Raw genomic sequence first — 27317 nt, 5'->3', positions numbered from 1 at the left:
ATTTGTTCTGTGTCCTTTTTATAATTTTTTTTACTTTTATTATTTTGTTTAATCGACTTTGAGTACCTAGAAAAGCGCTATATAAGTTTGATGTATTATTATTATTATTAAAGTGGGAATTTGTGCTTTTCTCGCCAACGTTTAAACGTTTACTTAAAGTGACGCTTCACCCCCAAAATGACTTTTCCTATGGATTATTCACCCCATGGAGACTTGAATTCATGGATATTTGTTTTGTTTTTGTCACATTCCTAAACCAATAATCTGAGGAGACTCTTTGTCTCTATAGGGAACAAAGCTGGCTCTTTGTGTCTCCATAGGGAACCACTGTTGGTCATGAAATTATTATTGGCTTAGGAATGTGACAAAAACAAAACAAAACAAAAAAAATCCACACATTCAAGTCTCCATGTATAGAGGGAACAGGGTGAATTATCCCTTTAACACTGGAAGTACCTGGAGTTGTATAGCTGCAGTAGTAGCTACAGTCACTGTCCTGTAGGTGTCACTGTGGAGCTGCTGGTCAGGTGAGTAAGTAGGATAGAACAGGGGAGGGAGGCATCATGGCATTAAGACTAAATTGGGAAGTAAACAAACAAAAAAAGGTTTTCACTTAGTAATTCTGCGCAGCCATTTACAAATATTCACACACACGCGTAAGAAGTGCGCACACACACGCGCAAATACTTCACTTACAAACTAGAGCAAGGATCCACATAATTCAGTTCATGTGTTTATTTGAAAAGCCAGTTTGTGGGCCTACCGGTCCATGTGCATACCACATAGCCATAGGCTCTGATGCTTCACAGCATGCCGTGGGTTCGAGTCCTGATCCCGACGACCTTTGCTGCGTGTCACTCTCCATCTCCCTCCCCATTTCCTGTCAGTCTACTGTCCTATCAATAAAGACATAAAAGCTCCAAAACAAATCTAAAAAAAAAAAAAAAAAAAAAGAAAAGCCAGTTTGTTCCAAAATATGAGGTCAAGTAAACCAGTGGTTCCCAAACACTGGGTCAGACCTGGGACTGAGGGGCACAGTCCCTTGCAGTCCCTTCATTTTTTTTTTAATTTTTTTTTTATACATTTTGATTTGAATAATTATTAATTTCAAAACATTTTCCAAAAAACATCCCCCCCAAAAAAGCTAACATTTTTATTAATTAAAAAAAATATTCAAGTAATTTCATGAATACATAAAAGAAAAGGCTAAAAAGAATGAGTGAATGAGTAGTGAAAATAGACAATCTACAAGCTTACAACACAGCGCTTTGTGCCGCATTGTCAGCTTATAGATCTGCTATTTTCACTAGTTTGGGTCCCGGGCAAACTTCTAATTTCTCTTTTGGGTCAGGAGCTAAAAGGTTTTGGAACCACTGGTCTATAGCAGTGGTTCTCAACCTTTTCAGGCTGTGACCCCCCAAATAATCATATTGTAACTGGGACCCCCCCACCCTGACGAGCACTAAGAGTTGAGGCATTACGTTTTGTATAACACGTTCTAGTGTGAAAATAGCCGATCTACATGCTCACAACGCCTCGCGACGCAAGGCGTTGTGAGCATGTCGATCTGCTATTTTCACAATTTATGCCTCTAATATTTGACAATTTGGCCAATGTTTAATCAGGTATTAAGAGGTAGTAAAAAGTCCTACAATTGTCACAAATGTGCATATACCCTCTATACACTTAAAACTCTATGTTAGTTTGTTTACTGTTGAGTGAGAAAACAATGTTGCGAATTAAGTTAATCATCTGGGCACCCGAGTTAGGGTTAGGGTTAGGCCCCCCAAATGATCTTGGGGGGTCCCGACCCACAGGTTGAGAACCACTGGTCTAAAGCATGGGGTCAGGTAAACCCTCCAACCGCAGACCACTGCTGTCAGGCAGGAAAAAAAAGTTTTATGTTTTGTCATGAATTAATATTCTACTTCATCATACAAGAAAAGTAGTGAAAATGGCAGATCTACAAGCTTGTAGATCGGCTATTTTCACTACTTTGAAATGTTTTTATAATAATAATAAAACAAGAAACGGTTCTGGACATCCAAGGTGACATACTGTACTTGGACAATAGTTACTGACGATCTACTGACGCGGTGATGATGTTGCAACACACAAGGACGTAAACACACATCATTTTAGCCATTTCAATGATTTTGATTTCAGTGGTTGGGAGCACACGTAGAAGTGTCTAAATATGTATTTTTAGACACAATAAGCCCTTTCCCAAGTTGCACCGCAACTTTCCATGAGCAGATGTGACTTATGGGTGCTAGCAGTGTTACTGTAAATTGTAATAATGAAATCACAGGCTTATTGCGTCTAAAATGACATAGTTAGACACTTGTACGCAAGCAGTAAATTAAAACATTTTAACACTCATCTTTTAAATAAAACAAGAAATGACCCAGTCCTTTTATACCAGCTAGTGTCTTGTAGACCAACTTTGTGGAGCAGTTTAGTGGCCTTTGTGGAATCCACTGGGAACTGAATTCTGTCTTACTATTTATATTATTAATAATATAAAAGGTAAGATATAATAATAATCTAATAATATATACATTCCCACTTGTTCTCCTGCTTTTTAGCCAGAACATGCAAAAACATTCAGGAGATTGTGGCATACTGGATGACGTCATCGGCTGTCTATATCTGTAGGCCATCTTTGCAAGCTGGTGAAAAAAGGTGAAGCACCTCGACGGCCGACGATGCGAAGGCGCCATCGTCCACGTTGTCGTTACTATAGCAACGATGAGAGGCCACGCCCACAGTCAGTCACCCGTGACAACGGCCTGGCATGTCGCCTTGGCGACAGACATCTATGTCTGTCCGTCCGTCTGTCCGTTCTCTTCTCCTCTCCTCTCCTTCTCCCTCCTCATCTCCTCCTCCTCTCTCTTCATCTCCTCCTCCTCGCGGCTGTCCGCCTCCTTCAGTTTCTCCTCCACTTCGTCAGGAATATTCACCTCCATCAGGTTCTCCATCCCCGCCTCGGGTTCGTCTCCTATCAACACCTGGGGGAGGGAAGAGGAGAAGGAGGAGATTGATTTTGTCTACTAAGAACATGACGAAAAATGTCAGTCGACTAGCTTTTTTTCCATTGACGAAGACGGAATAAAAACTAGAAACATGCAATTCTGGGAAATTGCACAAGGAATCCACTGGGAAATAACATTTTCATCAATAACATTTAGGCCTAAGTGCCTTATTCAGCCTCTGTAGCAGCTAGAAACAACATTCCAAAACTATTTGATAGCTTACACTTTTGGCTTTCATAGAAAAATGACTACATACTGTACATGTAATGTAATACAAAAAAGTGTGTTCCCGGCCTGAGGGGTAAATACAATTTAATGTGTACCCATCCATAATGGGATAAAGCTAGACTAAAAAGTTAGGGAGGTACTAATGGAGAAGAGATCCAGTAGAACTAAGACAGGTCATTTTACACTTGTTTCACAAGTGGGTGTCACGCTTCAAAAATAGCCGATCCACAAGCTCACAACTTGTTGCTGTTTTCAGGCATTACGCCGCCATCACAGCCTGCCAAAATAAATGATGGTCGACTAAACCGACTGTCGATTTATTTAGACACCTATCTCACACGCACGCACACACACACACAGTGTCTGTACCCCGATGAGCTTCTCACAGACGGCAGCGTTGCGAGGTTCCTTCTCCCAGCGGTGGAACTCCCTCATGATGGGATAAACCTTCTTGTTCTGCAGCGTCTGTCGGCCCGCCTTGGTCGCTGTCAGCTGGAGACGCAATTTATTCATTCATTATTTAGACCCAGTGAGGGGGGAGTAGAGGCTGACCAAGGCCAGAATTTTTAGTCCGATCTCCATATTTTGTCAAGAAGTGCAACATTTGACAAAAATAAATTAAAAATAAAACGTAGATTTGGTTTCTTTTTGAGAACACCCAACTTGAATTTATTTATTGAAAACAACACATTGTCTAAACAACACACAAAATAACATTCTGTACACTTCTGATCAAGAATACAACCTTTATAAGCATAAAAGTAGGACACATTACTAGGTAGTGTTACGTAAAGCAGGGGTGTGTGTGAGTGTGTGTGTGTGTGTGTGTGTGTGTGTGTGTGTGTGTGTGTGTGTGTGTGTGCGTGTGTGTGTGTGTGTGTGTAGTACCAGTAGTAATGTTTCCAGTAACATCTTCCTGATATCAGGGTCTGGTTCTCTCTTCTTGTCTTCAGGCAAATACTGTAGATCTACTGGTAGGCCTGCAAACACACAGACACACAGAATATAAGTCTACAGTATATTATAATATAGAGGGCATGATAGTCTGCTCAGTGCTCACCTAACAGCCAAGCTCTGAGATGGCATATAGGAGTGGTTGATGAACGCATTTAGACCTGATGCTACCTAGACATTCTCTTACCTTTAAGGCCGGGACGCTCTCTGTGTCACATTAGTATTTGCTATACATTTAATACAAATTGAAGGTTTTCGGAAACCTTAGGTTAGGTTTTAGGAGACGTTTTTAGAATCGGCCTTAGGTCTAAATGGGTTAACACATTGGAAGCCCACGACACGCCAAACTCGTTGATGTCTCCCAGTGCCCACAACGCATTTAACGCATTTGATGTGTTTTACAGTAAGCTACGTTAGAGGCTAAAGAGAAACAATCCAATTCCCAAAATGCAACGGGAGATCACGTGACCAGGAAGTTGCGTTCCCTCATAGAGAGCCAGTGTTATGAGATTCACAAAAGTGGATTTTTCTCCTAATCTAACTTTTAAATCACGCTCATGTTTAAAACGAGGCCTTCTCTACCAGCCGTAACAAAAGCACTGATGGCTGTGATTGTTATCTTTCTGTTCTGAGCAGGGACGTGCTGGGCCCCTGATTCAGCCCGGGAAAAAGAGTTGGAGAGGCCCTCATTGCGCGCTATAGAGAGAGATCTCTCTCTATAGCGCTGCTGCTACTCAAAGATTTGCCATTTCAGATCATGACAAGTGACAAGCCAGTGGGCCAATTACATGAGTTAGGCCTTTATTTCGCTGTTGTCGGGTGGAAACCTTGTATGTCCAAAACTGTTTGTTTTGTATTTATCATTTAAAAAATGATTTAAACTAGTGAAAACAGCCGATCTACAAGCACACAACGCCTCGCGGTGCGAGGCGTTGTGTGCTTGTAGATCTGCTGTTTTCACTACTTTTGTGCAAACAGTTGAATTTTTACTTTTCTGCAAACAGTTGAATTTTTTCCTAATGGCCCGGCCTGGACCGGCCCGAGAATGAACCGGCCGTTCGGGAGTTGTCCCGCTTTTCCCAATGGCCAGCACGTCCCTGGTTCTGAGTGAAAGAATATTAGCCTAGTTCCCGACCCTGAATCGCTAGCCACACCCCTTTAAATTTTTGTTTTGGCGATTCAGGGGTCTAGAATTGCTCTCATTGAAGAGACTTTCCTCGTTCGAAAATCCGTACGGCGAATCAGCGTCGTGAATCAGCGTCTTGTGATCAGCGTGGGTGGGGATTTCCCAGAACTCATGTGCAATTCGCCGCCTCCAGACGGGACCGCACACATCGCGTTGCGGTAAAATGCGGTAATTTGCGGTAAAATGCGATCGTATCGATCTCGCTATGAAACATCAGTAGCAGACATGTTATGTTGTGTTTGATTACTAATTCGTTGTGCTCCTATTCCTGCTGTTTCTTTGGTTAACAAGTAGCACTAGCAAGCAGGCTAGCCACTAGCCAGCCACACATAACAACAACACTACGTCATCTGCTTTGCTACTGTTGTGTTGGTCAGACGGTGAACCAATCGCAGAAGACTGCCTCTTTGGCAACGCCCATCCCAGCAATCGCCCTGGGTGGAACCAACTTCAGACTGAATAATGGAATGAAACGAAATGTCAATTCAGGCTGAGTGTCAGGCTAAAAGAATATACTATCGCAAAAAAAAGAGGAATTACTCCATTACATTTACTCAGATTACACACACACACACACACACACACACACACACACACACAGTACCTTCATTCTCTTCGTCTGTAAGTTCTTCTGGGCCGGCCAACGGGAGCACCAGGAACGGCAGGATGTCCAATGCATCGCTCAGCAGCCACTCATGATGAGCTGGACACACGCACACGCACGCACACGCGCACGCGCACACGCACACGCACACACGCACACGCACACACACACACACACGACATGTTCATATGAAATACATAAATATATGTTCAAATGTAGTGCATACAGTATATTGTCGCTGTCCGGCAGAAACCAACTAACTCCATTTTTCTTTTATTTTTTACTTTTTCTTTACAGTATGTCTGTGTGTTGGTTAAAAAAATAATAATAATGAATATTGAACCAATGTAAAGTATTAAAAAGCTTTTAATACAACTTAGTTTTTTTCAACAAGGGTTTATATTTGAATATTATAAATATACGGAGGAATGACTGACATATTTGACAACTTTACACTCAAAAAAGGACATTGATAGTGGAAATAGACGATTTACAAGCTCACAACATTTTTCAACGTGGAAATTATGACGATTATGACAAAATATTTGCGATTATGTCAAATAATTGTGATTAGATGATTATGTAATAAGTGTGACAGGCCTATTTGCATGTCCTCGACAAAGGTGTGTGTGTGTGTGTGTGTGTGGGTGTGTGTGTGTGTGTGTGTGTGCGTGCGTGCGTGTGTGTCTCACTGTGGTCAAAGCAGCAGTTACGCAGAGATCCAATGACTCCTCCTCTTCTTACCGTTGACGCCTCATACTGGGTATAAGGCAGCAACCTCTGAATCACACACCTAACACACACACACACACACACACACACACACACACACACACACACACACACACACACACACACACACACACACACACACACACACACACACACACACACACACACACACAAGTCAATATGAATGCATGTTCGAAACTGATATTATCCTAGATAAAGTACTATGTTCTATCCGTCTGTCTTTCAATGTTATATGAGATACTTAAAGTGTGGTTCCTGTGGAAATAAGCCTCGGCTTTCTAGGATCTCCTTTTAGTTGACCTTGTACCAGTGATTTGTACTGTCATGAAACTGTACTTTTTTTCTATTGCAAACTTCTAATAAATTCTTCAATCAATCAATCAATGTATGACACTTGGGTTCATGTGGTTCCATTTGAACACTCTCAGAGTTACAGACCTGTTATGGTCTTCAGGGCTAGCTCTTTATGGTAACATTTCTATGTCCATGGCAAGTGAGGAATTTAGACAAAAATGTCCCCCACAAGCCAACAAACAAATACAACATCACGCACACACGCACGCGTCGCACGCACGCACGCACAGTCGCACACACGCACGCACGCACACACACACACACACACACACACACACACACACAGAGGGATGGGACGATAATAGCTATTATTGTGATAAAAATCATCATAATAATTGTATCGTGGAGATTTAAACATATTGTGAAATTATCTTCCATCATGCACTGGGATCAATTCAACCTATGATTTGCCTAGCTGTCTTTTTTTTCACTCTACCAAATATCTTTGCCAAAAATTGCAGATCTACAAGCTCAGTGTAGCTTGTAGATCGGCTATTCTTTGGCTAATGTTCCGCCCCAGGATAATGGATGTTGGGAGATATTTTGATTATCGTGATAATATCGTAAATCACAATTTCTTTGGTCACAATAATCCTGACATGGAATTTTCATATCGCCCCATCCCTACACACACACACACACACACACACACACACACACACACACACACACACACACACACACACACAGGTGCATGGTGGCCCCGCCCCCTTACCTGTCTCTGTCCAATAGGAAGCGTCTGGCTTCAGGGAGTTGTGTGAGGTTGGACAGCAGAGGAGCCAGGTAATGAAGAGACGCCATCTTGTTGAACCTTTCAGTGCAGAAGATCTCCACCAGCTTAGCCAATCCCATCAATTCTCCTTCTTCTAACACCTGTAAACAAAACCACCAGCTTAGCCAATCCCTTCGTGTGTTCATACTAGAGGATGACATTTGACAGGAATTCCTGTGGGTCCCGTGGGATTCCCGCAGGACAGGAGTCAAATTTGTATTAATGCCAGGATCGGGACGGGACAGGAATGAAAATCAACAGGAGTGGGCAGGAGCGGGAATCATCTCAGACCAGTTCATCAAATCGCAGAAATAAATTGCACAGGAAAGTGAGGTCTTTGAACTGCGAACATTATAAAATTATACATTATATAATAATAAACATGATATCAAATATAATATGGATCAAAATAGAAAAACATCTGCGCGATTTTATTTTTTTATTTTTTTCCGGGAGCGGGATGTGAACGGGAGTGATTTTGACCAGGAGCGGGATGGGACCAGGAGTCATTGTACAGGAGTGGGACAGGACGGGATTATTATTTTTACTCTGGCCCAGGATTGGGATGGGACAGGATTTTTTCTGCGGGAGTGGGACGGGACAGGAGTGAAAATCCACTCCCGTGTCATCCTCTAGTTCATACAACACCTGTAAACAACGCTGTCAACCACTCCATATTGACTGAACTAAAAAGAAAACGTAGGCCTGAGGCCTTCACTGTTCCTAAAACATGTAAAAGAGTCATTTTAGAAGCAAAACTTTCCAGAGATAAAATACTAGAGTAAACACAAAAGTCAACCAAAGAATAGGGCTGTCACGATTATGACATTTTACATGACGATTAATTGTCATAATTGCGATTAACGATTTAATTGTGTTTTTGTCGTTGACAATTACATTTCTGTTTGGCTTGTAAGCTTTGAAGTTGCTCATGGTAGATATGACACGTAACCTAAATATACAAAGAAATGAAGGACATATTTGACAACATTACACTTTAAAAAGAACATTGATAGCCGATCTACAAGCTCACAACGCGTCGCGATGCGACGAGCTTGTAGATCTGCTATTTCCGCTATTTTTTAAATGTTTGAACATATACAAACATTTTTCAGCATGTAAACGATTATGACGATTATCACAAAATAATTGCGATTATGTCAAATAATTGCGATTAGACGATTATGTAATAATTGTGACAGTCCTACCCAAAGGCCTTAAAAACAAGACTCCAGAGATCCCAAAACAAACTGGTCAGGCTACTGCTTGGCCTTCTGGTCACCTTGTTCATTCATTTTGACAAGGTAACCAGCTCAGTGGCCTTGTGGTTAGAGTGTCCGCTCCATAAGACCCCCAACCGGGGTCTTATGGAACTTCAATACAGCAGATCTCACAGACCTTGAGGACAGATCTACAGGTGTTCTTGTGGCGACTCAGGTTGGACAGGATGGTGCAGATGTGGTCTGACAGCTGGAACTCTGGATCCACTAGATTCCTGAACAGCAACGACAGGAGATCACCGTGTTTCACCAAGACCTGAGGAGAGGAGAGGAGAGGAGAGGAGAGGAGAGGAGAGGAGAGGAGAGGAGAGGAGAGGAGAGGAGAGGAGAAAAGAAAAGAGACCTACATTAGCTATTATGTGGTTATATTTCATTCATATTTCATAGTTGAAAATTCATAGTTGCTTACATTACTTTCATTTAGCTAAACTGCGTGCGTGCGTGTGTGTGTGTGTGTGTGTGTGTGTGTGTGTGTGTGTGTGTGTGTGTGTGTGTGTGTGTGTGTGTGTGTTTGTGCTAACCTCATGCAGTGTCTCGTCAGCAGACAGGTTGATCACAGCGTGGTAACAGTCCTTGGCTATGGCCAAGGAAGGGTCAGACATCAGGCTCACCACGGCTACCACCAGGTCAGGTTTAGATTGGAGGAAACGGCATCCGTCCCTGCACACACACACACACACACACACACACACACACACACACACACACACACACACACACACTGTTCATTATTTTGTTGACTCAAACTATGGCGAAAGATGTTTGTTGACTACCTTTTTTCACTGATAAGAACGATGCTATGATGACTTAAACTGATACTAAATACTAGAAGCAGTGCTCTTCCGAGCACAGGTCTCCACCAGGCCACACAAATCAGCCTGTTATAGCGCCACCATGAGGCTGATTTAAAAAATGTGGGGCAGAGGTTCTGAATTAGCATCCAGGGAGTGTGTGTGCTCAGTTTGGCAGCGATCGGGCCAACGGCGCCGGAGATTAGCTGGTAACAACCAGGCCACACAAATCGGCCTGTTATAGCGCCACCATGAGGCTGATTTGAAAAATGTGGGGCAGAGGTTCTAGATTGGCATCCAGGGAGTGTGTGTGCTCAGTTTGGCAGCGATCGGGCCAACGGTGACTGAGATTAGCTGCTCACAAACTGCGAGGACGCACGGACGGACGGACGGACGGACGCACGGACGGACGGACGGACGCACGGACGGGAAAACATACTCTCCCTCAGCCTTCGGCTGGTGGAGACAATAATGACAATTTCAATATCATCAAATTAAAAACTAGATTAAAATGTTAAGGAGGGACTAGTGGAGAAGAGATCCAGTAGAACTAAAACACAAGTAATCTTGCCTGCGCTCCAGCGCTTCGCTCTGAAAATAGCCGATCTACAATTTCAGATCGGCTATTTTAAGCATGAAAGTGCCATTACGGCGTCATCAAGGCCTGCCAAAATACAAAACTCAACTGTAATTCAGGCATTGACACTAAGGGTTGCCCACCTGCCCCCGGCATGTAAAAGAAGCTTTTGGGCAGGTGGAGTTTGCTTTCCCGACAGGGCAAGTGCTCGTTTGAGAGGGGACGCAACCGCCTATAAGCAAGATACCGTATCTGTCTAGAAAACTGAACGTGGCCAGAGCGCTCGGTCTTCTGGTCTGTGGAATGTAAAATAAGAGCCACTGTTTACCAATAATGTGCTGTTTCCACTGTTAAAAATCCACTTAAAAATATAGAATAACAAGTGTGAACCCATAGCCATATTCATAGTTATGTAGGCACTTGGCATACAAAATTAGGCATGACATGTTTTATAGCACAGCCCCAGAAAAGTGTTACATTGAACGGTAATTCAAATTTTACCTATCATTTTATAATGGACGATTTACTTTACGGGGAAGTGGGCATGAGACCTCTGAGACCTTAGTGTCAACCCCTGATTTAATTGACTAAAACTAGACTGAAACTAAAACATTTCAGACGACTAAAATATTGCATTTTATTGATTAGCTGACAGACCCAGTATGTATTCAGTAGTATCAGTAGTATTAGTAACAGTATTAATACAGTATTAATACAGTAACAGTACCTGTTCGCTGACAGTCCCAGTATGTATTCGGTGGCGTGGCCTTTGACATCCGGCCGGGTGTCGGGTTTCAGGAAGGAGAGAAGCTCCGCCGACTCTGAATCGCTCAGCATGCTGTCAATTAAACTGCAAGATAAAACAACATCCTGTCAATCAACCTACAAGATAAACAAACATCAGAATGTAAAGAAAACTTTATTTACAGTAAGGTGGGTAAAACAACCTCATTGAGATTTCAATCTCTGTTTTAAGTGTGCCCTGCTGCCCTGGTCAAGGAGGAATAAATAATACATGCTATTATCTGACACAATGTCACACATCAAACATGTCTAAGAAGCCATCTATGAAGTCTATGAAAACGTTTAATCTGCAACACAACTGTATACAGGGTTCCTACACATCTTTACCAATTAAATTTCCAAAACTTTTCCAAAGCTTTTCGCACGCACGCACGCACGCACGCACGCACGCACGCACACACACACACACACTTTTCCTCAAAGAATGACATAGATAGGCCGTTATTTTGTAAGGTGACGATCATATAAGCTGAGTGTACGAATAACACAAATAACAGTCCACAAATACACAATCCACATGAATTATCAACTAAATACAAAATAAAACACCATACGCTAGCTACACTGTATTTTAATATCATAATAAACTCCATGCTACACTGTGTATATTCCATCCATCTTCAACCGCTTATCTGGAATCGGGTCGCGGAGGAAATGACTTCCAGATATCCTTATCCCGAGCAACTTCCTCCACTCCCTCAGGGAGAATACAGAGACGTTCCCAGGCCAGTTTGGAGATATAATCCATCCATCTGGTCTTAGGTCTGCCACGGGGTCTCCTCCCAGTGAGACGTGCATCGAGGACCTTCCTAGGAAGGCGCTCGGGGGGCATCCATACTAGATGCCCGAACCACCTAAGCAGACTCCTTTCCAAGTGTAGGAGCAGCGATTCTACTCCAAGTTTCTCTCGGGTGACTGAACTTCTCACCCTACTCTAAGGGAGATACCAGCCACCCGTCTGAGGAAACTCATTTTGGCCGCTTGCACCCGTGACCTTATACTTTCGGTCATGACCCACACTTCATGACCATAGGTGAGAGTAGGAACGAAGATTGCTCGGTAGACAGAGAGCTTTGCCTTCCGGCTCAACTCTTTTTTCTTCACAACAGTGCAATTTAGCGACTGCAAAACCGCTCCTGCTGCTCCAATTCTCCGGCTTATCTCCTTCTCCGTCTTCCCCTTTCTCTCATTCGTGAACAAGACCCCGAGAAAGATACTTAAACTCCTTCACCTGGAGTAAAGCCTCATCATAATAAAATGTCATGCTACTGTGTAACATACATTGACTTACTCAGTATCAACCATGATGATCATCCCAACATACAAACACATGCATGTTGACCATCACACAGTACAGTAGGTGCAAACAGGCCTGATTTGTGATCATTTAAACTTAAACTTGTTCTTTTAGGACTCTACTGTATGTAATAACTAGACTCTATTTAAAAACAACACCAGGGACAACAATATTCCGCACAACAAAACGACAAGCTTAACGAGCCCAATGTATCTCGTTAAATCATACTTGACATCAATGCAAACATAACATATCATGCTTGCATTGATTATTAGGAATAATGGGAAGATTAACCCCCCCTTTGAGATTAACCATCTCACTTTCATACAATAATGAGACAAAATATCTTAACAAAACAACGTCAACCAGACAAAACCAAACAAAACAACAGTGGTGTAAAGTAACTAAGTACATTTACTCAAGTACTGGACTTTACTGGAGTATTTCCACTACAATTATTTGAAAACTTTAGGTACTAGTTAGGCTACTTTATGGATTTTGATTATTATTGCAAAACATACAGTAACCACTTCAACAGTATATACATTATGGTCATTTGGAAATAGCCAATCTACAAGCTCACATGATGCATTGTGAGCTTGTAGATCTGCTATTTTCAAAAGTATTTTTAATTCATTTGTATTCGTTTGAAAACTTGTGGAACAGGACATTCTGCATGATGAGTACTTTCTACTTTTGGTACATTATGTACATTTTGATACCAATATTGTGTACGTTTAGCCAAGTAAATTTTGTTTTGTAATTCTACTTTGCAGCATTGATACTTTTACTTGTGAGTACTTAGTTTTTCCACCACTGCACAGAACAGTTATATACATGAAACATTGCGTCATAGATGTTTTATAAAGATGATCACTCAGTCTCAAGAGGACAGCACAGTTCTGTTACTGAAACGATGTTATTGGCCGAATATGAGGTAAGGAGCTTTAAACCTATAGTATTTTTGGGCAAAATAAATGTAAAGAATAGGCTAGAGGCTATATACTGTAAATATATAAACACAAACCATACGAAACGATTTGATTACACGAGAGTCTCGAGCTGTGCCTCCATTCATATTAGCGCCATAGTGAATTTAAGGATTCAAGCTTTAATCAAGTACAATCTTTTAAATAGTCTGTATTTACCAGAATGTCTTCTCTTCACATCAACCACATGTGCTGTCACACAGCCTCTGTCTGCTTCCGTGTTGTTATGCCACAGGCTCCTCCTCCTTTGGTACGTCACTTCCCTGACGGTGTTACATCGACATTGGTGTCCTGTAGAACACTGTTTCCCGACCCAAACACTGGGTCATTCAGGACAGCTCAGGAGTCAGGACCCATTTGTGGGTAGAGGACCGATTTTTATGGGTCACGACTCAAGTAAAAATCGAATTTTCTTTTTCCTACGAAAAATAAAATCTATTTTTCAAAAGATTTCAAAGGAAAACCTTATGAAATATATCATTTTATTTTCAGAAAAAAATAAAATAATAAGAATTCTATAAATGTTATTTTTTCAAGGTTTGTTTTGGGGCTTTTATGCCTTAATAATGTTGGACAGTAGATCGACTGACAGGAAACGGGGAGAGAGATGGGGAGTGACACGCAGCAAAAGGTCATCAGGATCGGGACTCGAACCTGCGACACGCTGTCAGCCATCAGAGCCTATGTGGTATATGGACCGGTAGGTCAGGGGGCGCCCCAATTCTATACATTGTCGAACAAACAAGCGAATAACACATCTAATGCATTCCATAAAATAGCAGATCTGCAAGCACACAATGTGTCGCGTTGTGAGCTTGTAGATCTGCTGTTTTCACCAGTTTTGGTCCCGGGCAAATGTCTAATTTCTCTTTTTATGAATGGAGCATTGTAAAACTCCCATGCCACTTTGTGTCACCCAAACACATCAGGGTGAGGTGGGTAAAACATCTGTGATCTGATCTAGAACTGCTGTTGCATTAATTGACAAACCCTTTTCATTTCAAGGACTCCCATAACTCTGAGAGTGTACAAATAGAACCAATGTATTTGGTTCCATTTGTACACTCTCAGAGTTACCATTTGCTCAGTGCTGAGTCATTGGTGTTGGATCCTGATTCGATCCCCGGCTGGCTGGCTTCTTGCCAAAGTGCCGTTGAGCAAGACAACTGAACCCCTAACTGGCTGCTCCCGATGGTGATGGCTTTCATGGTTTCCTCTGCTGTCGTTGTGTTGTGTGGGAGAGACAACACACACACACACACACACACACACACACACACACACACACACATTCACTTAAAGCCCTTATTTTTCTTCCGATCGCCAAAATAAGCCTGGGTTTCCGAGGCTACTTAAAGCCAGTCTACAAGTCCTTCCCACCAGACTCAATCTTTCCATTTGGTGACTGGAACACTGTCTGTCTCACATGCTAGAGCACCTGCCCTTTTGCCCTCTGTTCAAAGTCATGTGACTTAAGACTTATTGAAGTTCTTAGGTTGCAGAATTTCATGAAAAATATATTTTGAAGGAAATCTTTCAAAATAAAGGGTGTGCAATGTGCATCTTGTAGATGTTGCATACAAAGAGATGTACTGTATAGGCCTAGATAGAACACTGTGATAGAATAGTGGAACTCATCCCAAAGTGATATCAAAATATCATGCTCCCTCAGTGAGAATGTGCAAACATTCCTGTCATTCCATCCATGTTTCATCTCTGTGATAACCCAGACATCTTTACATCTTTGACAACTAATACATTAGATATTGTTGTGGTTGATGAAGAGTCCAGAGAAGTGTCTGTATAATTAGAGATAGCCTGCACCTTTGACCATATAGCTTAGAGGAAGTTTTCATGACCAACATTTGTCATTAATACCAACCAATCCTATTACCATCTCAGAGCTGCATTATAGGTGCAGACTATTTTTCTTTAATATTTGGCAGCCTAGGACATACCCACATACTGGTTGTTGGAGGGTTTCAACAACTTGGGAAGCCGAGAAAGAAGGCAAAAAGGCTGGTAAAGTATTGTGCTGTTTCTGCTATAATTTGCAGTCACCACATATGGCGGAGACGCTGCTACTTTTAGAGTACTGAAGACATGCTTATTGTAAAGGCTTATTGTATGATGAAGACGTATGCCATGATTTTGTGAATGTACTGCACCTAATATGTGTCCTTGTATGCTCTCTTTTTTTGTGTGAAAGAAATGTTAATGTGTGTGTGTGTGTGTGTGTGTGTGTGTGTGTGTGTGTGTGTGTGTGTGTGTGTGTGCGTGCGTGCGTGCGTGCGTGCGTGCGTGCGTGCGTGCGTGCGTGCGTGTGTGTGAGAGAGAGAGGAAGGACCACACCAAGTCATTCCTCTTCCTGCCATTGTTGTGTATGTGAACTCCAGGAGGTTCAGTCAAGGACAGCTCATGAATGGATAAAACATGTGTTATGTTGAGGAGAGATTAACCTGGTGTGATAAGAACCATGCCTGTTTGAAGCTCAGAGGTTTTAGACAGCGAAAGGTGACAGGGACGGAGAACGCATGCAGATCATCATTTATCTACCTGGCCTACGACTGAAAAGCTTCACCTGATACAGCTAGAAGGTGGAATCAACTTCAGGTGAGGCAAAAGAGTTGCATAAATTGCTCTAAGTAGTTCTACTTGTTGCATTGATGTTGTAATCCTGGGCGCTACTCTCCCTCTGCCAACCTGGGAGAACTGAGCTTATATTTATTGTTGTTTATTTGGATCCCCTTTAGCTACTACCAGCTAGCAGCAGTAACTTTTCCTGGGGTCCACACCAGGCCTGGGATTTCGTCATTTTAGGGGCAAGGCCACTTGGCCTTTCGTGTTGTTCATTTCTTGGGGGCACAAAGGCCAAATGCCAGGGCAGGGGGGAAAAAAGGCCTTATTGGGATGTTCCTGTTGGGCAGGATGACAAAATGTACCGGTGCAGTGCTGCATTTTAAATGTGACTACTGTACTTGTGTTGTTACTCATTGTGACACACACAAATATTCAAAAAAAAGGAAGGCCATCAAATCTTAGTCCATCTGCAGTGAAATAAATCCAATGTGGTATTTACAGATCCATGCTCAGCCATGCACCAATCAAAGTCACTGGATTGGTTTAAAGATTGGACACTGGTGTCTACCTGACAAGGTAGAGACATTGGTGTATCCATATTGACAAGAAAGAGACAGTGGTTACAGTCAGCTGCATGGATGGGGCATTAATAAGGGCACTGTGGCCTCAGGGAAATTGCCATTTCTTTGAGGGGCACAAGGTCAAACTTATAGGGGCAACGACGGCCATGGCCTTCTAGGCCTCCCTGAAATTCCTGCCCTGGTCCACACAGAAATAAATTACATTACAAAACATTCATAAGTTTTACAGTACAATACCAGTAAGACTCCCTAATCGGGAGATAAGCGACCGTCAGGTCACATACATAAACTTTAGAAGGCAATGGTAGGCAATCAGGAGGGAATATGGGAGGTTGTGGTTTGGTAGCCAATGAGTGTGTGTGCAAAGTCTGGCATGGATCGGGCCAACGGTGGCAGAGATATGAGTAGGGGAAAAGTGTGACGTGACGGACAGACTGACACACTGACTAACTGACAGACTGACTGACTGACGTGTCCCAGTGGATGGATGAAGTTTGGAGACAGCTGTTATTACAGATCTGCTGCAGACAAAACTTGGTGGAGGTTTTGATAGTAACTGTGACCTGACGGCCGCAATAAGAAAACAGTTAAAACAACCAAATGTAAAAATAAAAGAAAAAAGGAAAAATAAATACAAAATAATATGGTAGGCCTATAGTAAATCATTGCATACGTAAATCTTAATGATATCTCAACAACCAACAAATACAAACAAATTCAAATACAAATACAGATATACTATACAGTAGAAACATTAAACATTAAATAGTGTGCAGTGTCGTGTTAGCCGTAATCAAAGGCAGATTCCATTAGATATTTCTTTAATTTCTTTTTAAAATCAAATTTACCTTTTGCCTGTATGATTTGTGATGGAAGACTATATGCAGCTTGTTCATTGCTCTATACATGACTGTGTGTTGCATTGAATGAGATTTTGAGATGGGAAGCGTGAAGAGACCTTGTGATGCATGTCTGGTGTTGTAGGTGTGTACATCAGAGCTAAACTCCTGCTGGCTACAATAATGTTTCTGACAAATGACAGCAGGGAGATATGAAGTCTGTCCTCCACAAAAGGCCATCCCAAAGTGCCATGCATTCTTTTGATGTTTGTTCTTTTAGGACAGCTCAGAGCAATACGAGCAGCTCTATTTTGGACCAGTTGTAATTTCACTAAATTCTTTTTGGCAGCACTAGACCAGACCATTGGACACTAATTAAAATGAGTGCACCTTCGGTCACAATTATTACTAGCTCCGTTACCTAAGACAGAATTCATTTGCAAGTGTGACTCGCGTCACGGCAACCACACTTGCAATTACCAATTGCAAAGTTATTATTATTCTCTCTCTCTCTCTCTCTCTCTCTCTCTCTCTCTCTCTCTCTCTCTCTCTCTCTCAGCAGTACATATAAGTTGTCAAAGTTGCTCATCTCAGGACAGAATGGAACATGCTCTGCCCTGCATTGTCCTCTGTGAGTATAATATTATTACTAGCTCTGTTACCTCACTATTAATAAGAGCTCTGTTATATCACGATTATTACTAGTAGTAGATATATTAAAGTAGTGTTTTAGTATTTGAAATTCAATTTAGAAATATGTGGCTGTGTATACAGTAGACAACAATATTTGTTAATGTTAAGCTGCTGAGTTTGAATACAGTCAGGGGGGGGGGGGGATTTATGAAGGACAATGCAACGTTGTGTGTTTGTGGCCTCCCCTATGGACAGAAGTGAAAGTGCATTTGGAGGTGAACTGAAACTGATTACAAGCATAAACCTTGTTTGACAGTGATTGTCACCCACACCAGACTAGAGCATGGTTCTCAAACATTTTCAAGGACCCCCACATTGCAATATTTGTCTGCGGACCGGGCCCCCATTTGAATTGATCTTGGATCTTGAATTGATCTTTTACAGTAAATAGTGTACTGTAGAAGATCAACAGGCTCGCCTTGCATCACATTTTGAAACGTTGCAAGCTTGTAGATCTGCCCCGACTTCTTACTTTTGGCTTTATTTCACTGTCAAGGCACCAGGATGTCAGAATGTCATTTAATGCAAATCTTGTTCAAAGTTTTTGTTTGCACTTTGCTTTGACTTTCCAATCAACAGACCCACTCGGGTAGGCCTATTATTGGAACCGTCATTTCACTGTCGGAGCCCAGAGACCCGAGGCAAACGTTACCGATTCAGGACCAGACTCTGTTAATTAGCAATAATAAAAATGCAGATATTCATGTAATGTTGATGTTGTCTCATCAAATGTCTTTCAGTGCTGAGCATGTTCATCTGCTGTGGACACGGTCAAGGTGAAGATTTAATTAACATTTATTCAATGTATTCACTCAGTAGAGATCATAATTACACCTGTTTCACTTCATCATTTCCATTATTACATATAGTTATGTTTGTTTATTAAGTATCAAAGGAACAAACTTTTCCAAACTTTCTGTATCTTCAAATAACTGGTCACCAACATTTCAGCCACTAAGCTGCCAGGGTACAGTATGCTGGAACATATAGTCATATCTTACATCTTTCCAGCATGAATGTACTTACATAGCGTACAGTTAATATAAAAGTAAATTATTCAGGCACATTTTAGACAGCTTTTTTGGCTGCTACTAGGCCCCCAGACCTACTGTGCAAGGGGCTCCTTCAGGTCAACACAAGCCCAAAAGAGCACACACACACACACACACACACACACACACACACACACACACACACACACACACACACACACACACACACACACACACACACACACACAATTTCTACCAAGGAGTGGTTTTGTTGCAAAATTAAGAATCACAAAAAAAACCTAGTTTGACCCGCAAGTTTAAGGGTACCCCAACTTTCAGCACCTGTCACATATTTCCTATAGGGATATTGAATTTCAGTCTATGTGAGATGTGTTACTAGACACCTTTACAAACACAATGATTTTTAATGCTACTTTGACTCAAGTAGCCTAATGAGGTTGAGTACTTCGCCCACCACTGATCTAGACAGACAGACAGACAGACAGACAGACAGACAGACAGACAGACTGTATCTACCGGTATATGCAGTTATTGTGCATTCATTTTGATTTCTTCATGTAAACAGTGGGCAGGTCTGTTGTGATCCTGCAGCCCAGTTGGTCTCCGTTATACAAAGGAGAAAGAGTCACTCTGAAGTGTGAGATCGAGGGGAGAGGAAACACTGACTGGATGTATGAATGGAAGACAACCAGCTGGTCTGCAGACAAACCAGTAAACCAATCTGAATACACCATCAATGAAGTCACTTGGTCTCAAGGTGGAGACTACAGGTGTCAGGGTCGTCCCAAAAATGACACGCAGTCGTCAACAGGATGGAGCGATGCTGTTAAATTGACTGTGCTGTATTGTAAGTCAGAACATAACACATTTATATAGAACATGTCCAGGATGTGTTGTGAATTGGAGAACTTATCTTCAACAGACATTTTTCATGATAAATAACAGACAATGTGTTTTACGCGAGAGAAATGTGCTTTCCAACAGACACACCCAGCCCTGTTCTGAGTGTGTCTGCTAGATGGTTGAGTCCTGGAGCTTCAGTGACTCTGAGCTGCAGTGAAGATAAACAATCACCTGCAGGATGGAGGTTCTACTGGTGGAGGAGTGTTGCCTACTCCACCACCTCTGAACTCTTACCCGGAAGCCTCCATGGAGGGACTGCAGAAGGTTCCTACATCATTCATCCTACAGGAACAGGATCATATCAGTGTAAAGCTGCGAGAGGAGGCCCAAATCACACTCATTACAGTGATTTCAGTGAACCTCGGCAGGTGTTTTCTGGTGGTGAGTGTGACTAATAATTCATCATTCATAATTAACAATACAGTGACAATACAAAATGTAAAATAAAAATCTATTTTTGTGCTTTGTGCATGGGTCATGCACCATGCGTGTGCACTGTGCACACCGCTCACAGCTTTCAAACTTCTATTGAAGGAAAGGATTTCAAATAAGCATGCCGGCTTCTTTCTTTCCTTGCACAAACTTGTTAACATGACATGGATTTTTCATAACAATGTGCTAATAAACGAAACTGAACTGAACTTGACTGAAACCTGCTGGGGCATCCCTATTCTGAGGAGAACATTCGCCCCAAAATTGCCAATCTACATGAAGCTCACATGCAAGCTTGTGCTGTGCTGTCAAACATTACATGAAGCAAAAATGTTTAATCTAACACAGTTTTATACAATGTGTGTGGGGGGGGGGGGGGTCCCTGCTTCATCTCTATCTCAGCTAAGGGGTCCTTGGCCTCTGAAAACATTGAAGACCTCTGGAATAGAGCACTTATACTTGTTACAGACAGAATATATCACTACTTTTACATCAGTGAAAAGTCAGGGTACTTCTTCCACCACTGTGCATTTGTGGGAAACAATTATTATTATTATTATTGAAGATGTCTATAGGCCTACTTCAGAACAGCAATGCAATGATATTAAAACACAAATCGACTTTTTAAGTATTTTCAACATCATTCTTATTTCTTTTTTAAATCAAGTAGGCTATCCAGTACTTAACTCAAATACAACAATGACAGATATTTCAAATGATGTTGAGTAACATTTGAGTACTTTGTCCACCAACAGTGCTCTTTGTTTGACCTCTGAGCCTGTGTTGTGTTTTAGATGGTCATTCTTCAGCTTCTCTCACAGTGAGTCCAGACACAACTCAACACTTCATCAATGAGTCTGTTTCACTGACCTGTGAGGGAAAGAACGCTAGCTGGATCGTGCAGCGCTTCACTGAGGGTGAATATAGGCAGAAGACACAGTGTTATTCTGAGCACTCAGTGCCAACGACCAGATTTACATGTGATGTCACCAGCAATACACCCCTTGTTAAAGTGTTCTGGTGTGAGTATGAACAGGGAGAGTACAGCAATGCTGTCAACATCACAGTACATGGTGAGTCCAGTTCCTTCATTCACTAACACTGCTGCATTCCATCAACTCGTTAAAAACATGCTGTTTAAATGAGTTCAGTGTGAATGCTAAAACAGTGTTTTTAACGTGTCTTACAGACGGTTCTGTCATCCTGGTGAGTCCTGCTCGCCCTGTGACTGTGGGACATTCCGTCACACTTCAGTGCAAACACAGAACAGACTCGTCACTGTCCAACGTGGACTTTTATAGAAATGATCAACTGGTCCAAACTGGAACCAATGGACAGATGATCATACCTGCTGTGTCTGCGTCTGATGAGGGATTCTACAAGTGTACATATTCTGGAGAAGAATCACCACAGAGCTGGATGGCAGTGACAGGTTAGTCTACTGACTTTTCCATGTATTTTAAATATAGGCTAAGCAAATTGTACACAAAACACATCTTTCCATCCATCCATCTTCAACCGCTTATCCAGAGTCGCGGGGGCAAGAGTTGCAGCAGAGATCTCCAGACTTCCCTTTCCTGAGCAACATTAGCAACTTCCTCCTGGGGGATCCCGACAGGGACGTGCTGGCCATTGGGAAAAGCGGGACAACTCCCGAACGGCCGGTTCATTCCCGGCAGGCTGCCCATTAGGACAAAATATAAAATAAAATGTGGGCCTTCGTTCCATTTTGGGGGCTGGGCGGCCAACAAAGTAAATTGTCACTGTCGGGCAGAAACCTCGTATCTCCAAGTTTTAAATTTATACATTTTGTAAAGCCCTGCTTCATCATACAAGGCCGTCGCACAGAAGTAGTGAAAACAGCCGATCTACAAGCACACAACGCCTCGCGGTGCGAGGCGTTGTGTGCTTGTAGATCGGCTGTTTTCACTACTAGTTTAAATCATTTTTTAAATGATAAATACAAAACAAACGGTTTTGGACATACAAGGTTTCCATCCGACAATGACGAAATATGACTCATGTACAGTAATTAGCCCACTGGCTTGCCACTTATGATCTGAAATGGCAAATCTTTGAGTAGCAGCACTATAGAGAGAGATCTTTCTCTATAGCGCGCAATGAGGGCCTCTCCTACTCTTTTTCCCGGGCTGAATCAGGGGCCCAGCATGTCCCTGGTACAGTTAATCCCCCCATTGGCCCTTGGTCTGGCCGTGTCAGGCTAGTCTGCCAAGGGGTCTCCTCCCAGTGGGACATGCAGCGAGGAGACCCTCGGGAGGCAAACGTACTACAGTAGATGCCCGAACCACCTAAACTGGCTCCATTACTTGGAAAGGAGCCAGCATAGGTGCAGTGATGTCATTACGTGCGCATCCCGCATCAAAAACTCATTCAAGTCGCCCAGGGACTCATTCATGTCATGGTCCTGGGGTCCCGGGGATGAGCCTCCATTGGAGTCCATGTTAAAATAATTTACCGCGTCGCTGTAAAAGAAAAACATTTTAAAATTCCACAGACACCACCATTGTTCATGGGTGAAAGCATCCTACTTTACCCTACGTTAATACAAATATTAATTTAATTTATTAAAATCCACTTAGAAAGTCTTAAACCGGCGATAGAAACGTCAATGTTTTGATTCCACTGACGTCCGACGCCATTTTGCGCGCCCGAATTCATTAGGGGCACATGTTTTAGTAGTTTTAGTAGTTCTAAGTTCAAACATTAGCCAAATTGTAAAATAAATATAAGAAATAGGCAAACATTTTGAAAATAGCCGATCTACAAGCTCACAGCGCTCGAAAACATTGTATTGAGGACTCATAAAACTTTTCTGGGACCCATTTGAATGACCACCTGTGGGTCCCGGGACCCATTACATTGAAAACCTAGTAACATCACTGTAGGTGGTTCTACTCCGAGGGAGAGTGACATTTGTCTCTACATGTCTTCTTTCGTGCTGGGCGGCACGTGTCAGCATGGGGAGTGTTTAGCGGGAGGAGTAGGACGAAGGCTCTATACATCCTCCCGGTAGGGGCTCCTCACTGGCAGGTGAGTCAGAAGAATACAACAGCACAGAAATGTGTTTGGGGAGGAATGAATTGGCATAACGACTAAATTGAGAAAAAGGGGGCAAAAGAAATACTCATTAATGTTCTCTGAAGTACTTAAACAGCAGACATGCCAGTGGTTTGCTTATAACAGTAGCACTTTGATATTCACAAGAATGTAAAGTGTGTTATAAATACAATTATTATTATTGTGACCGTAGGTTGCATTTGCTATGAAAACCTGCAACTCCTGTGAGTGCGTGAGTCACGCCTCATGTCACACTCATGTCACGCTCCATATTTGGCCAAGACAGAATTAATTTGCACTGACCCGTTCTGACATCACAATAATGACTTTTGACCGGCTGGAAAATTAATTCCGCCCTTGTCCTTGTAAAAATGAGTTTCTGTTCTAATTAATACTAAAATCTATTTATTTTAAATGCTATTTTCATTGCTGTCATAGTGTCTCAACCTGGAACTACGGTATCTCCTGGGTCTAGTGGATCTCCTCCTCCTTCAGTGACTCTACCTGTGGAACCCAGTTCTCTAAATATAGTGGGTCAGATTGTAGGACTTCTGGTTGTGATTCTACTGGCCATCATGGCGTTCCTGTTGTGTAGATACACATCTTGTAAAGGTGAGAATAATTACATGGATTACATAATGTCTGTCTGTCTGCACATGCGTGTGTGTGTGTGTGTGTGTGTGTGTGTGTGTGTGTGTGTGTGTGTGTGTGTGTGTGTGTGTGTGTGTGTGTGTGTGTTAAAATTAACATCAAATCATAATCATGAAGTAAATCTAATCTACTTTTTAAGAATGTTACTGTTTTAACCAAACAGTAACACAGAAGGTCTGTAAGGGAGTGTTTATTTTGTGTGATTCACATTCACATATTAAACTACATTACTGCTTGACATCCACACAGTATGCAAAGATTACACAGTGATAAAGTGACATCATTATTTAATTTTATGATTTCATTGATGCCTGAAGAAGGTCTATGACCGAAAACTTGCACTTTATTTAACTGGAACAAAAAAATAACTTGATTTTGCACAGTTTTGAGTGTGCAGAGGCTCCATTTAATTTTCCATCTTGCTCCATTTTGGCTCCAGCACCTCACCTAAATCTATGGGCAGATGAGAGATGGTCCTTTCACTATTTTACGATGGTGATTTAAAATCATCTACATGTATGAATGAGGCATCACCAAATGAATAGTTTGATGTGTAATATACATTTTCATATCGTTTATTTGCGTCGCTAGTGTATAAGCACATTTATACTACCTTTAAAATCACTGAGCAACTCTCCTTTTTTTCATTTAAATTTTTTTAACAGATCTACTTTGTGCCATGTAAGTACTACTAAGTATTATCCTGTCTATTATTCTCCATGACAGCACTAGATCACACCTGGTTTTGTACTTCATTAATGATCCAAATTCATCTTCTTAATTACAGACTTTTTGCTGCAGACCAGAGGACCAATGAGGGCTCAGATGACCCAGATGGTCAGTGTTTAATCCAATCATGTTGAAGTTCTTCTGAAAACTGATTCTTATTTGAATCTAACAAAATGTAGAACTTCAAATTAAACAAATAATCTCCCCCGCTGATCGGGGAGATTGTATACTTAAAGGCTGTCAGTTTGTTCTGTGCCTGTTGTTCTTTATTAGCAAAATAATTACCTACATTTAGTTTAGTTTAGTTTTTAGTTTAGTTAGTTTATCACTTTTGCTCTCGTTGAATGGAGAAGTCACTCAAAATCAGTGTCAACACAACAAGTGACACCATGAGAATGAATTGCCTTTTCTTTCCAAAAGGAAATAGTTTATCTGATACAGTCGAATTATGTTTACAACTATAGGGGGATCGTTTCTCAAGGGGAATTCGTCATGTTTTGAAATGGATATCAGTAAATATAGATTGGACAACCACATTTTCAGTTGACTGTATCACTCCATACTGTTAGTACAAACATTACAACATGCATTAGTAGCATCAGAGTCCACAATCATAAGTGTTTGTTGAGTGAATTACAACTGAACAGAGATATGTGTGATGTGTTGAGATAGCATGACAAAGATACGACTGAATAAGATGTGAATACACATTTTATTATTTTTATACTGCATGTTTAATGCAACAGTGTTGTAAATATTAACTGTAACTCTATTTCATTTCCTTAGATACCGTGTAGGAAAACCCCAAATCACTCAATGTGGACGAAGACAAATGGATCTTCAACAACAAATATGGTCACATTTATGTACAAAACAGACAGGTGGTCTAACGCCATTCCTTGTGGTTGACAACCTGCAGTGTGAGCATAAACGCATTCATTAAATATGCAAGAATGTTGCAACTTCACTATTGTTATTTTTGCGTTTGTGAGGGCCTAAGCGTAGCCTACTCACAAAGTGCTGCAACTTTGTACACACATCACAAGAGTTAGAACATTGTCTCAAAAAGCTACCACATTAACCCCACATTCACCTTCTTTTGTATTATTTCTTAATAGCCGATCTACAAGCTCACATGTCGCACACATTGTTTGACAATCTTGTTTTTCAGAAAAAAGAAAAAAAAATATATAGGCCTATATATTTTTTTAATTATAGTATTTTCTTTTAGATATTAAACTCAGAATGTTTATTCACATTTTGACCTGCTTTAATCTCAAAGAAGAGATTTTTTTATCTTTTACATTTTCCTTTTAGTATTTTTCTTAAAATGTTCTTTTTTTATTGAATTACAATATTTTTCAATACAGTGTTTGTGCTTGCATTTCTTTAAATGATTGAAAATGTATTGCGATAAATACATGAATACATCTTTAATAGTTGTTTTAAAAAAAACTGCTTCAGTGTGTTCATAACAGTGCAGTGGTTCTCAAAGTGGGGTCCGGGGACCCCCAGGTGTCCCTGAGAGGGTTCTATGGGTCCTCAACAAATGTAACCCTATATATACATATACTGTATATCACTAGAGCACTAGTAGTAAACATTTAGGGCTAGCTGTGTTTCTGGTAACTTTTATCCATGTAAAAAATACGGCAGGATTTTGACAAAAGTCCAAAAGGCCGGCATGGCGATGAACTGGAGGTTTCTGTATTCAAACGATAAGACGACATTCATATCCTAGCTGGAGATGCACGTCAGAATGTTGAGCCACTTTCAATGTTACACACCTTATCTCAGTGGTTCTCAAAGTGGGTCCTTGAGGGGTTTCCAGGGGGTCCCCAGCCAAAGAAAAAAAGATATGATAATATGGTATCAGAATGAGTTTTACCACTTAACTATACATAGGCTATGTGAAAATAGCAGATATTGTGATCTTGTATATAGTCAATATTTTTGAAACGTTATGAAATAAATGAACATAAATCTTGTAAGGGGGTCCCTGGAACAAAGTATTTTCAGATGGGGGTCTGCGGACAAATGCATATTCATTTTGGGGTCCTTGACATGAAAACTTTGAGAACCCTGGCATCATCTGACCCAAAGTACCATTGATGTCCATCCATTCATCCATCTTCAACCGCTTATCTGGAATCGGGTCGTGGGGGTAACAGTTCCAACTGAGACTTCCAGATTT

At 41.4% G+C, this 27317-nt stretch overlaps 2 protein-coding genes and 1 long non-coding RNA gene across 3 annotated transcripts; 2 read left to right on the top strand and 1 right to left on the bottom strand.

Moving 5' to 3' along the window:
- Positions 1–2510: 2510 nt before the first annotated feature.
- On the bottom strand, positions 2511–13821 carry hgh1 (HGH1 homolog). The gene is made up of 10 exons (XM_080734792.1): positions 13784–13821; positions 11262–11384; positions 9688–9826; positions 9285–9422; positions 7830–7987; positions 6700–6800; positions 6008–6106; positions 4152–4243; positions 3633–3755; positions 2511–3011 (listed from the first exon to the last, which is right to left on the bottom strand). The coding sequence occupies exons 2-10, from the start codon at positions 11369–11371 to the stop codon at positions 2820–2822; spliced, it is 1152 nt and encodes a 383-aa protein (XP_080590918.1). The 5' UTR covers positions 11372–11384; positions 13784–13821; the 3' UTR covers positions 2511–2819.
- A 4362-nt stretch (positions 13822–18183) lies between these two features.
- Positions 18184–20171, top strand: LOC308292754. The gene is made up of 3 exons (XR_013962428.1): positions 18184–18255; positions 19058–19093; positions 19896–20171. It is a non-coding gene; the product is annotated as an uncharacterized lncRNA (long non-coding RNA).
- Positions 20172–21975: 1804 nt separating this feature from the next.
- On the top strand, positions 21976–26098 carry LOC308292478 (uncharacterized protein). The gene is made up of 5 exons (XM_080734816.1): positions 21976–22097; positions 24182–24355; positions 25060–25075; positions 25182–25231; positions 25910–26098. The coding sequence occupies exons 1-5, from the start codon at positions 22004–22006 to the stop codon at positions 25918–25920; spliced, it is 345 nt and encodes a 114-aa protein (XP_080590942.1). The 5' UTR covers positions 21976–22003; the 3' UTR covers positions 25921–26098.
- The last annotated feature ends 1219 nt before the right edge of the window (positions 26099–27317 follow it).

This window comes from Nannobrachium achirus (assembly GCF_963921795.1).
Source record: "Nannobrachium achirus genome assembly, chromosome: 10".
Classification (NCBI taxonomy): Eukaryota; Metazoa; Chordata; class Actinopteri; order Myctophiformes; family Myctophidae; genus Nannobrachium; species Nannobrachium achirus.
This window is presented reverse-complemented; position numbering and strand designations above follow the sequence as displayed.

Excerpts from the sequence above, each read along its gene's own strand:
- hgh1 (XM_080734792.1), bottom strand. The coding sequence starts at position 11,371 with ATGCTGAGCGATTCAGAGTCGGCGGAGCTTCTCTCCTTCCTGAAACCC. Across the intron at positions 6,801-7,829 it reads TTCCTATTGGACAGAGACAG|GTGTGTGATTCAGAGGTTGC; the intron begins GTAAGGGGGCGG and ends TGTGTGTGTTAG. Across the intron at positions 4,244-6,007 it reads TACAGACGAAGAGAATGAAG|GCCTACCAGTAGATCTACAG; the intron begins GTACTGTGTGTG and ends GTGTGTTTGCAG.
- LOC308292478 (XM_080734816.1), top strand. The coding sequence starts at position 22,004 with ATGATCATACCTGCTGTGTCTGCGTCTGATGAGGGATTCTACAAGTGT. Across the intron at positions 22,098-24,181 it reads GAGCTGGATGGCAGTGACAG|TGTCTCAACCTGGAACTACG; the intron begins GTTAGTCTACTG and ends TTGCTGTCATAG.